Here is an 11,500-nt window from a genome sequence, read left to right as displayed (position 1 = left end):
TCATTCTTCTTCTTCTTCTTCTTCTTCTTCTTCTTCTTCTTCTTCTTCTTCTTCTTCTTCTTCTTCTTCTTCTTCTTCTTCTTTTTCTTCTTCTTATATATCATATGAAAGGCATATGAGTTGCATCACATGAAAGAAGAGGATCTTAGCTTTCCAAATATATGTCATTCATTAATTATAAATCTGACTAAGTTATGATAAAACATCGATTCTCGGTTTCGTTTTTTCTGGGACGCACTGCATATTCCGTAGTATTCTTCTAAACAAAATCTATTTCAAAATGCAATGTTGCAAATAAAAAACTGGCCTCCAGGCCGAACTGATGGGAGAGTTCAGGAAAAAGTACAATCTTCTTTTTCTCCTCTACCTTTGTCCTCCTCCTCCTATATTCCTCCTTTTTAAAGCCTCTCTAAAGTGTTGGGAGCCCTAAAATTTGATGGCAAAATTGCACTTAAATTTTTTCATAATGTGAAAGGGGATGTCATTTAAAACACACTTCTGCAAAGATTCCCGACACAAATGTGTTGGAAGTCGAATATTGATAAAAGAATATAAAATTTGCGTACAGCGCAGAACCCTAAGTTATGCACCTTTTAATATCGATATATGTTTTTTTTTTTTTGTGGGGGGGGGGGGGGGGGGGGGAGGGGGATCTTTGCATATCGTAATGACATCCTCTCTCGCATTATGATACAATTTAAGTGAGATTTTGCCATCATAATTTTTGGCCATTACCCATCGTACTAAAGTTTGGCGAATGCGGGGCTTCTAAACATTTAAGAGGGGCTTTAAGGTATATCCTTTTTTGGAATATAATTATAGAGCATCATTAATTTTTTTTTACCAAAATTCTATTCCTTTTCATCTCTTCTCCTACGGGGATATGCAGCACTAGTACAATAGAACATTGAACATTCCCTTTTTTCGAATATTGGGGAGTGATATCTTCAACATTAATTTTATCTAAGAAGAGGCGCCCACTTAAACCAATCAGGCGCGGATCCACGGGGGGGGGGGGGGGGGGGGCGACGAGCTTGGCCCCCTGGCAAAAAAGAAAAAACAGGTTTTGCAAAAATGGTAACGTTATTTTTTTGTTTTTTGTTTGCCCAGGGGGGGGGGGGGGGGGGTTGAAAGGTGGGTGTTGAGAAGAAGAAGAAAAAGGGTCTTCACTCCCCACGTTTTCCCCTCTATAAATTTTCTCAAAAATGGGCAACAAAAAATAGTGCTCCATACCCCCCCCCCCCCCACCACCCCTCCCCCCCCCCCCCCCCCCCCCCCCCCGTTCAACATACAACGCCGGGGGTTTTAGGCATCGCGCAATGTCAAATTACTTCTTCATCATATTTTGTACGGAACCTATATGCGTTTTATAAGGTTTTGCCATATTTCACTATCAAATAAATATTTTCGTCTTCCTTTTGTAAAAGCTAAAAAATCTTTTGTAACATGTAGGCTATATCTTATTTCACGGTTTTGTATAGGCCTAATTATAATTTACAAAAAATTGTTTTATATTGCCATATTTGTATCATGTGAAATATGGAAAATTTAACAAAAACTGAAACATGTTTCCCACTAAGAAGAAGGAAACAACTCAAATTATCATGTTTAAGGGGAAGTCCACCCTTAGGATGATAATAAGTTTATTTTAATAAAAAATATCAGGGGTGGACTTCTCCTTTAACAATTTGCCATTGGTACTAAAAGTCGTATATGGCATGAATTTCTAGTGTTTTTTAAAACCTCTTCCAGGAATCACAACAACAAAACATTCTCATTATTCCTTACATTACCAATCTTGCAATGTGATACTGATAGTAATTTTGTGTGTGAGAAATTTATTTTTATTGAAAGAAATGCCAAGAAAGTTATGATATTTATCTGTACAATATTTTCCTGTTATTTGATATCGTCTAACGTCTATTCCCTTATGAAGAAAAAAATCCTCTCAACTTCCTTTTTCTTCTTCTTCCATTTTTTGGTTTAGATTCAGCTCAAGTCAATTTGATTTCTTTGGAATTGTTGAAATACCGGTACGAGCTGCATCGATCTACAATAATACCGACAGCACACAAAAAAAGTTTGACCGTAGACTATCAACACATGGGTGGAGTCCGAACGAACGCAGAGAGGTGAGACAGTCTTGCGAAATTACCCTTTTTTGCAATGTTTTCCGTGTATGTAATGTGCACATAATGGTTTGTTGTGGAAGACGATGAAATTAGTCTATCAAGATTTTTGTGAAGTTTGAATTTTTAATTTATACTTCTGGAATATGTAAATGATTACTTCTTTGGTACACCTTTCCGACAATATCTCTCGCGCCAGCGCCAGGAGCTAGGGGCCTTGCTTTGCTTAGCTCCTGGAGGGTTGCGGGGCATGCGTCTTGGCTGGCTGGGCAATTGGGCCGGGCCGGGCTGGGTCTGGAGAATCGAGAAATACGAGTAACAATCGTTCATATCAGAGACTGAATCGTTCGGTCGAATCTATGGCTATATCATCGTTTGTCCAAATCTACACCAAACCATTATATTTTTGTGTTAATCTGTAGACCTCTAGATCTAGATCTAGATATGCCACTCCAGCAATTGGGCAAAGCTGAGATAGAGGTGTCTGATCAATTGTGACTAAAGCACAGATTTTGAGTGAATTGTGTATTAAAAGCTGTGCTATTGATTCTCAACATTTCAAACACCACTGTACAAAACATAACTGATTTCACTCAAAATCTGTACTTTAGTGACAATTGATCAGACACCTTAACCACTTGACTGCTATTGGCTTAAAACGCGTTCATACCCCCTGTGCTACTGCATTTTTGTACTGTACAAAAAACTGTACACAAAAAAATCTACTGTTCAAGACCTGTATAACATCGTTGCAGTGCTAATTACCCAGTAGGGCTTGGCATTATGTAGACCGAATTTTCCGTCTCTTTCGTTCGTTAGCCTCTTATTGGGTAGGGTAGGCTCTCTCTTTAGAGACGGAAACCGTCTATACACATTCCCTTGATAACTCCACGGCCATTTCAGGTCGTAGCGTTTTGCCCCCAAAATCCCCCAAAATGTCATTTTACCTCATGCATTGATTATTTAGAATTAGGAGAAGGTTATACTACAAGGGTTCCACTTACCAACTTGACTGAAATAATCCGTTTAATGGTCCCTTTTATGGAAATTATGGGTCAAAATCGACATCCATGTTGAAATCTTGCAAGCCGTGTTAAACTCTCGCTGCGCACGGAGTCATCTAAATCAATCTCATCCCTCCTAAGTTCTAGTCTACGCCGAAGGCAAAACGATTATGAAGGAAAAACTGTGATAACGCCATTACGAACGTGTAGATGGCGCACAGTTTTTCCTTCATAATCATTTTTCCTTCGGCGTAGACTAGAAGGGATGAGATTGATTTAGATGACTCCGTGCGCAGCGAGAGTTTAACACGGCTTGCAAGATTTCAACATGGATGTCGATTTTGACCCATAATTTCCATAAAGGGGACCATTAAACGGAATATTTCAGTCAAGTTGGTAAGTGGAACCGATGTAGTATAACCTTCTCCTAATTTTAAATAATCAATGCATGAGGTAAAATGACATTTTGGGGGATTTTGGGGGCAAAACGCTACGACCTGAAATGGCCGTGGAGTTATCAAGGGAATGTGTATAGCGGGTTTCCATCTCTAAAGAGAGAGCCGACCCTACCCCAATAAGAGGCTAACGAACGAAAGAGACGGAAAATTCGGTCTAGGCCTTATGCAGTGCTACGGTCTTGAAAGTGCAATGCCCTAAGCACGTACATGTACGTGGGTATCAGTCAAGTGGTTAATAGCAGTAAAATACAATTTTTTTCAACTTAATTACTGATGTTAAAAAGAATAATTTAAAAATTCAAATTGAAATTCTAGTGTCAAATTTGCTGATCAGCCACATTGGTTCTATTGTGTGCAGTCTATGCAATAGTGTGTGGTGTGTGTATTTGTGTATTATACCTTCCTCTCAGCAAGTATGCAGTGCTAAAGGTCAATACACATTATCATTGACTCGCTATGCTTTGCTGGAGAGGGTGTATGCCTTATGGCAGTTTCCCCTTTTTAAATTTGAGGGGAAAATATAAAAAGCCTTTTTTAAATGTAATTATAGAGAGATAGATGCAATGATTCCAATTCAAATTGTTCACCCCCTCTCCCTTTGCAGTTTGTGTTATGACTTTTGAAAATATATGTTTTAAACATTTATCCTCTTAGGTAAGTCATGAGAATTGAGATTCTTGATTGTTCTTGCTTCCAGTATTCCAGTTAACCAAGGAAATTTTGTTTGAAGTCCCCCCCCCCCCCCCCCCCCCCCCGCCCTATCATGTCTTGGCCACTAATCAAGTTTCTGCTGCAATTCTCTGTTATTTATACTTCCAGGTTTTAACCTCCTAAAGCTGTTGAGACAAGAGTCAATTGCTGTGTAGACCTGTACTTATCAACAGTCCTTCAGAGGCATACTTGATGATACAGTGACTGGAACCTGGTGAGCAGTGTTTTGCATAGGTCTTCCTTGGATAAAATGCTGCTACGCAAGATTAGACTCTTTGGTAGTGGGAGAAATGTTCTGTCAAGAATTTCTTTGGAGCCTGGGACATCTATCTTCCAGGTATGTACACCAAGACATTTTACAAGGCCATTTTATCCAATACCATGTTAAACTTCCTCTCTGTGTTAGCCCAATCTTCGTTTATTTTTGTTGTGTGAAATAGTTTTGAGAGTTGTTCCATCTTTGCCTGAATGTTAAACAACAAACTAGCTACACCTGTAGCTACATGTATGTAGCTTCATCCTCAGCTGTTCCCCAACTGAATCATCACTAATAGTCGAAAATACAACTTTTAGTTCCATAGAACTATATGTCTTCAAAGATAGTTTGAATTTTCTTTGGAGACATACGCATTCTGAAACAGTATGCACCCATTGAGCTCAAGAGAAAATGTAGTCATATATTATATGTGTGTTTGTCTCACAGTTTATGGGATATCCATCATGCTAGTGAAAACAACAATACCCTGCATAAAGAAATAACAAAATTAACGATATGTTGACATTCTCTCTTGAAGTGCAGTATCACTACCAGTATTTTATGATTAAATGTCATCTCATACGATATGTTTTTTTTTTTATCTTTCTCCCTCTAAATTGTACAGGGAAATCTGGGAGCACCATGCTTCTCCAGTCAACAGTCTCAAAGACACTTTGTACCTGCAGCCAATAGCAGCTACAGAACATCTTCCAATGTAACCCAGACACCATGGTTAATATCCTGTCTCAATAGAAAGTCAAGCACTGTTTTATTGGACAGGTTGCAAGGACATAAAAATGATGTTTTGCAACAAACGGTGCAAAGTCTCCACTCTCAAAGTGACATTTTAAGAACAGCAGGGTCCCTCTCATCGTACAAAACTTGTGTTGCTGGATACCATGTCACAGCAAGCAAGAGACAGGTTGTCAATGATGAAGATGGATTGGCAAACAAGGACGGTTGGTTTCAGAAACACAAGATGAGGTTGAAGTCGGCTCCACCAGCAGCGCTCGTCCTAGGATTCTCTGGCTTGATACCTTTCATCGCTCCTGCAGCTTACTCCATCATCACTTTCTCCTGCGGACCTCAGGTCGCCTTCGCCCAGGTCGCCTACGGTGCCTGCATCCTGTCCTTCTTAGGTGGTGTCCGATGGGGCTTTGCTATTTCCCCCAGTGAGACCCCCACCTCCTCGAGCCTCGTAACCAGTGTGCTGCCCTCGCTTGTTGCCTGGACGGGTCTCAGCATGCCCATCCAGCCGGGTCTTGTCTGCATCATCATGGGTCTTGCGCTGGCAGGGATTGTGGACTCTCGCTTTAAGTCCTTCCCATCCTGGTTCCGCTCTCTCAGGTTTCTCCTCACCACGTTCGCTATCCTGTCCGTCTCGGTGACCTTTGGCTTTAGTATCCTCTACCCTCCCTCTGAGCCAGAGCATGGCTATAACTTCAAGAAGCTCATCAAGATTGCCCAAATTATTGTGCAAGATTAAGGACAATTTTACATTGCTGCAATTATTGAAGAATCTTCTTTTAAAGTTGAAATTATTTTGACCAAGTCCAAAGTATTTTGTCCTGTATGTTACCAACATCATCATAATTTTTGTCTCGCCTGCGTAGCAAAAAGCGAGACATAGGTGCCGCTTTTCCGGTGACGGTGGCGGTGGCGGCGGCAGCGACGGCGTCAACATCAAAAACTTACCTAACCTAAGATTAAGTTTTTGAATTTTTTAAATAATTTTTAAAGTATAAGTATTTAGTCAATGAAACTTGGACTACAGGGTTATCAAGTATCCCCAATCATGTGAGTAGAATTTCAGGTCACAAAGTCAAAGGTCATTTCAGGTCAACAGACTTGGACTATTTTGTGGCATCATCATCGAAAACTTAACCTAAGGTTAAGTTTTTGAATTTTTGATATAATTTTGAAAGTATAAGTTCTTAGTCAATGAAACTTGGACTACAGGGTTATCAAGTATCCCCAATCATGTGAGTAGAATTTCAGGTCACTAAGTTAAGGTCAAAGGTCATTTAAGGTCAACAAACTTGGACTTTGTTGTGGCATCAACATCAAGATTTTGAATTTTTAGCATATTTTCAAAATTGTTTGTTCAAATTCCATGAAACTTGTACCCAAGGGTTATCAAGTATCACAAATCATATGACACAAATTCCAGGTCACAAGGTCAAAAGTCATTTTAGGTCAGTAGACTTGAATGATGTTCTCACAACTTAATATGAGAATTAATAAATCATTTAAAAAAAAAAATTGTTCATATTTCATTCAAGTTATCGACCCTGGTACAATTAATACTAAATATTCTTCTGATGATTCTTGGTCAATATTCACTTCAAAATGCTTATTATATTCAGAGGATTTCATTTTTTGGGTCTGCTAATGGGCCACCATGCCTATAAATAATGTTCCAATATCATGGTGGCAGGAACCTATAAAGCCTTAAGGCAAACCAAATTCCACCTGCATTGTTCATTCTTTTAGTCTTGGTAATGTACAAGACAACATATTTGTGCTACAAGTAGTATATCACACTTTGTATTTAATTCTCTGAAAGAATGCATGTATTTCTAGTGGAATATTAAATTCATTTACACATTTTTGCAAGGAATTACCATTCTCAAAAAAGTGTTATCTTTACTCACCGTCATACATATATTTTGAAGCACAAATCTCATCCGTCACGTATATGCATTTGCAATATTTTCTACATTACATGTAGATACCTTAGGCTGAAGCATGGGCACAGAACTGTATATAGACTAATATATGATACTGTACTCTAAATATTCTTTTTAGAATGGATAATATTATGGAACAGTATGTGCTCCATGTTTGTAAATGGTCCTATGAAATACTCAACAAATTTATCGTAGTCGAATCAAATAAGCATCAAAACCTGACTTGAAGTCTTAATCACTGCATGAATTTTAATATATACATGTAAACCCTTGTAAATAATACCAATGTTTTCTTATTGTATGAATGCCATAGACAACTGCTTGACAGGGATTATGGGGCTGTTTGCTGATATTTTTCATTTTTTAGTGTGCTAAAGATGATTGGTGTGATATGCTTGTGTAACATCTATTTCAGGATCATGAATAAACACATTGGTGTCAAATTTTCTACATTATTCTGTGGTGTACAAGATGCTTTCAAATAATTTGAATATGTTCGTAGAAATGTATCATGATTGATGATTCTCTCTGCTTCTTTCTGTCTTTGCAGTCTTCCCCTTCTCTCTCTCTCTCTCTCTCTCTCTATATATATATATATCTCTCTGTCTGACTCTTCTCTTTCAACTCTCAACTCTTGAATTTTGAAAAGACCTGTGACAAGAGAGAGAGAAAGAGAGAGAGAGAAAGAGAGAGAGAGAGAAAGAGAAAGAGGAGGAAACAAGAGAGAGAGAGAGAGAGAGAAAGAGGAGGAAAGATATAGAAGGGAAGGGAAAGAGGAGAAAACGAGAGAGAGAGAAAGAGAGAGAAAGATACAAAAAGAAAGAGACAAGGGAAGAAAAGGAAGAGAGGGAGATGAAGAAGTGGATTTCGTGATCAGAATTATACAGACTTGGAAGTAAGTTGTATGCATAAAAGAAATGGGTACCGGTAATAATAATAATAATAAGTGCTTTCCACTGAAGTTGCCAAGGAGGATAAGTTATGATTGGGTTAGGTTATGATTGACTGAGAAAGAAAGTGAATAAAATAAAGATGGATTTTGGTACCCATGATAAGCGATGAGGTCTTTTTTAGGGTGTGTCGTGGAAAAAGTTGAGGGCTAAGGGGGTTACAGGACAAGGATTATAAATGGATTATTTGTCCAATAGGCTGATTCTTCTACTTCATATTGATAAGTCGGAATTGTAGACCTAAAATTTATTGTGTATTGACGTGTATTGATATTATAGAACTATTTTCCCCTACATATAAACCATTGAATTCTACAATATTTAGAGGGGGATAAAGCATATTCTCCCGAGTTTGTTATTTCATCCATGAGTAAACTTAAAGAACAATAAAGTTATAAATATTTGAAATATGAGATCACTAAGTCTCTACAAATGTCAAGTTGGTAGTTTGGTCAGTGGATGATCAAAAATATCACATTAATTTATATTTTTCTCCTATGTGCTTTTCCCTTGGGGCACTACTACAGACGAATTATGGATAGCGTAATAGTTCCTCTAAAGAGAAAAGACGTTCCAAAGCAATACATTTTTGAAAAATTGAAATTTTAGTCATTCTGTGTGTTGGAACAAATGGGGACGTTGTCTGTCACTACATCACAGAGACATTTCCGATTCAGCCAATTTGAAGAGTCCATACCTGTGGCGATTACAACTTTTAAAAAATCACAACTTTGTCATTTTTTCTCTGATTTCATTCAAACTTTCACCAGTCTACTTCTTTGATATTTCTTATTTTCTCTATAGCAGTTTGCTATCAAGTTTGGATTTACATTTGAGTTCATATGGCATAAAACTATTTTACTCTCACCCTTTTCGGAAACTGTCTGAAGAGAAAGTCAAATTATTTTCTGTAAAATGATGAGATTCAATTTCTGCTAAAAGTTTGACCAAACAAGTATACCGGTACTTGCAAAACAAATGACTTTTCACGGGATGACCCTTTCGTAATTTTAGATAAGCGCCCTCTTTCGTTAAATATGTAGCTTGCTTGCGCTTCGTTATTTGGCCAATTACAAAATCAACGGGGTGAGGAAAAGGTGGGATACAGAATAATACAAGATATTAGTAAAATAGGCCTCAAATGTGCTGTCTCTAAATGTATTTATCACATGCAATACATATCTTAGGCAGAGGAAGACATTTTGACATTTCATACAGAGCAATAATATAGGGATAATTCACGATTTAATGATTGTGATTTGTATAGCCTTCAGTTTATAAGCCTATTCATACAAGCGCAGCTGCGGCTTGATTCCACAACATTTAAAGAGGATACTGACTGGAAAAGTGGAATTGAGACACGTACGTGAGTTTCACTTCAGTAATATCAATATTATCATCAAGGAAGGACAAAGAAGACAAAATCTGCTCATTGAACCAATAAACACAAACCTTTCACAAATACACGGCCAGTTGGCCCTCGTTTCGCTTCATTGCTATGCGGATACGCGAGCGACTGGCGGGAGACTTATACCATGGTCCAACCCAAAGCGTCCCAATCTTTTGTGTCACCCGGTCAGCGACCTCTCGTAGGCCTTTGACTTGTGCGATGACTCAATCTCCTTTCGTCAATGCAAGATGGATGTATTGTCATCGAACGACCTCGGACAGAATAGTCACGCAGAACCATAAATAAATTGTGAAAACGGGAATGAAGCGCATCTAAATCGTTTCCAGGAAACTAGGGGACATCACTCTAAATACGGGAGGCGGGAGGGAGGAGGAGGGGGGGGGGGGGGGCTCTTAACCGTTTAACAAGTACCTGACGAGTAGGCCCATATCACATTGTTGCAATCATAATTGATTCTTAAAATACAAAGCAAGAATTTATAAAGAGATAAGAGTACGTGTCACTCTTATCTCGAGGATTTGAAACGATATCCGTTACTTACTCCCTTGACCAACTGTGACTTCTGACTCCTTCCTTTCAGCAACTAAAAAAATACGCAGTACATAATTTTGTCGAGGTGCCAACTTCAAACAGCAATAACAACAGTTGTGTCTAAACAAAACCAAGTGTTCCGATCGTACTATATTGTTGGCATTTAGGATTCATGAACATTTCCTCACAAAATATCACAGATTAACCGTTGCCGAATATAATTTCATAAAGCTAACTATTATTGTCACATAAACAATCTTAAGATCCACCTCTCTACCGCTCTCTCTCTCTCTCTCTCTCTCTCTCTATCTCACACTCTAACAAACACACACACACACACGCACACACACACACACACACTCTCTCTCTCTAGTCTCTCCCTATCTCTCTCTTTGGAGCAAACATTCACCGATTATTTTCATTTACTTTATAACTTAGGCAATCCTATATCGGGATCAATGTCCTAAAATTCCTTTAAAAAAACTAAAATGCACCCATTTATGTGTATTTAAATCTTAAAAGAACACGTTCCAGCCCATGCCCTCTCCTGTCTAGTCCGTCTTTATTGGGTCTATACGGGCTTAAAGATTCCAATATCCATGCAGTTAAACATGGGGGATGGGGAGGGGCAGGCAGAATACACAATACCTATCCAGAAGTGTCGGGGTGCAGGCCTATTATGATTGTGGCGCTTGTCTGAACTTTGTTTGATAATTATCATTGTCGTTTTCGGGACCTTCAAGCTGGATGGGAGCGTACACCGGATCCGCCGAATACTTGGATCATGGACCTACTACGAATGATTGGATACAATATATCTTTGGATACACCATACACGGGAACAAACCCTTATGGCAAGACAGCATAGTTTCATGCCAAAGTTCTCAGGATTTCCTTTCACCTTCACATCGACACCACTCTGCGCTACCGCACTTGATATTAGCAAGTGCCCTCTCTTAAAAGGTCAAGTACGGTCCCATAATGATATGCTTTCAGTAAAAGGAGAAAATTAGACAAACAGAATAGAACAAAAGTTTGAGGAAAATCGTACAACTAATAAGAAAGTTATAATTCTTAATGACATGAAATATGCAATATCATCAATGACATCGCACCTCACTTCTAAATGATCTTATAATGGTTCCCAATCAGAATATGATTTTCTCAAAACTAGAACCAAGGTGATTTATAGGAAAACGTTTTTCATCGTACACCTTCGCGAAGTATTAATGAATGACAAAATCTGGAAATTGCTTTCAGATCATATGAATGTATATGCCTACATATCATATCCAAATTTCACAGGCTTATTCATTTTTACAGGAAAATGTACTGTTTAATAAAGGAATCATAAAGGGGG

The 11,500-nt window shown here is 38.4% G+C and overlaps 1 protein-coding gene across 1 annotated transcript; it reads left to right on the top strand.

The window, feature by feature from the left end:
• Positions 1–1,985: 1,985 nt before the first annotated feature.
• On the top strand, positions 1,986–6,240 carry LOC115921813. Its single transcript, XM_030980035.1, has 3 exons — positions 1,986–2,132; positions 4,411–4,639; positions 5,184–6,240. The coding sequence occupies exons 2-3, from the start codon at positions 4,553–4,555 to the stop codon at positions 6,042–6,044; spliced, it is 948 nt and encodes a 315-aa protein (XP_030835895.1). The 5' UTR covers positions 1,986–2,132; positions 4,411–4,552; the 3' UTR covers positions 6,045–6,240.
• Positions 6,241–11,500: the final 5,260 nt, after the last annotated feature.

The sequence above is a fragment of the Strongylocentrotus purpuratus genome, unplaced genomic scaffold, assembly GCF_000002235.5.
Source record: "Strongylocentrotus purpuratus isolate Spur 01 unplaced genomic scaffold, Spur_5.0 spur5_contig_817, whole genome shotgun sequence".
NCBI classification, from domain to species: domain Eukaryota; kingdom Metazoa; phylum Echinodermata; class Echinoidea; order Camarodonta; family Strongylocentrotidae; genus Strongylocentrotus; species Strongylocentrotus purpuratus.
The sequence above is the reverse complement of the archived record's forward strand: the minus strand, read 5'-3'. Positions and strand labels throughout refer to the sequence as shown.

Bases quoted from the DNA above. Each gene is read 5' to 3' on its own strand.
- LOC115921813 (XM_030980035.1), top strand. From the start codon at position 4,553: ATGCTGCTACGCAAGATTAGACTCTTTGGTAGTGGGAGAAATGTTCTG. The intron at 4,640-5,183 runs GTATGTACACCA...TAAATTGTACAG, and splicing joins CTGGGACATCTATCTTCCAG to GGAAATCTGGGAGCACCATG.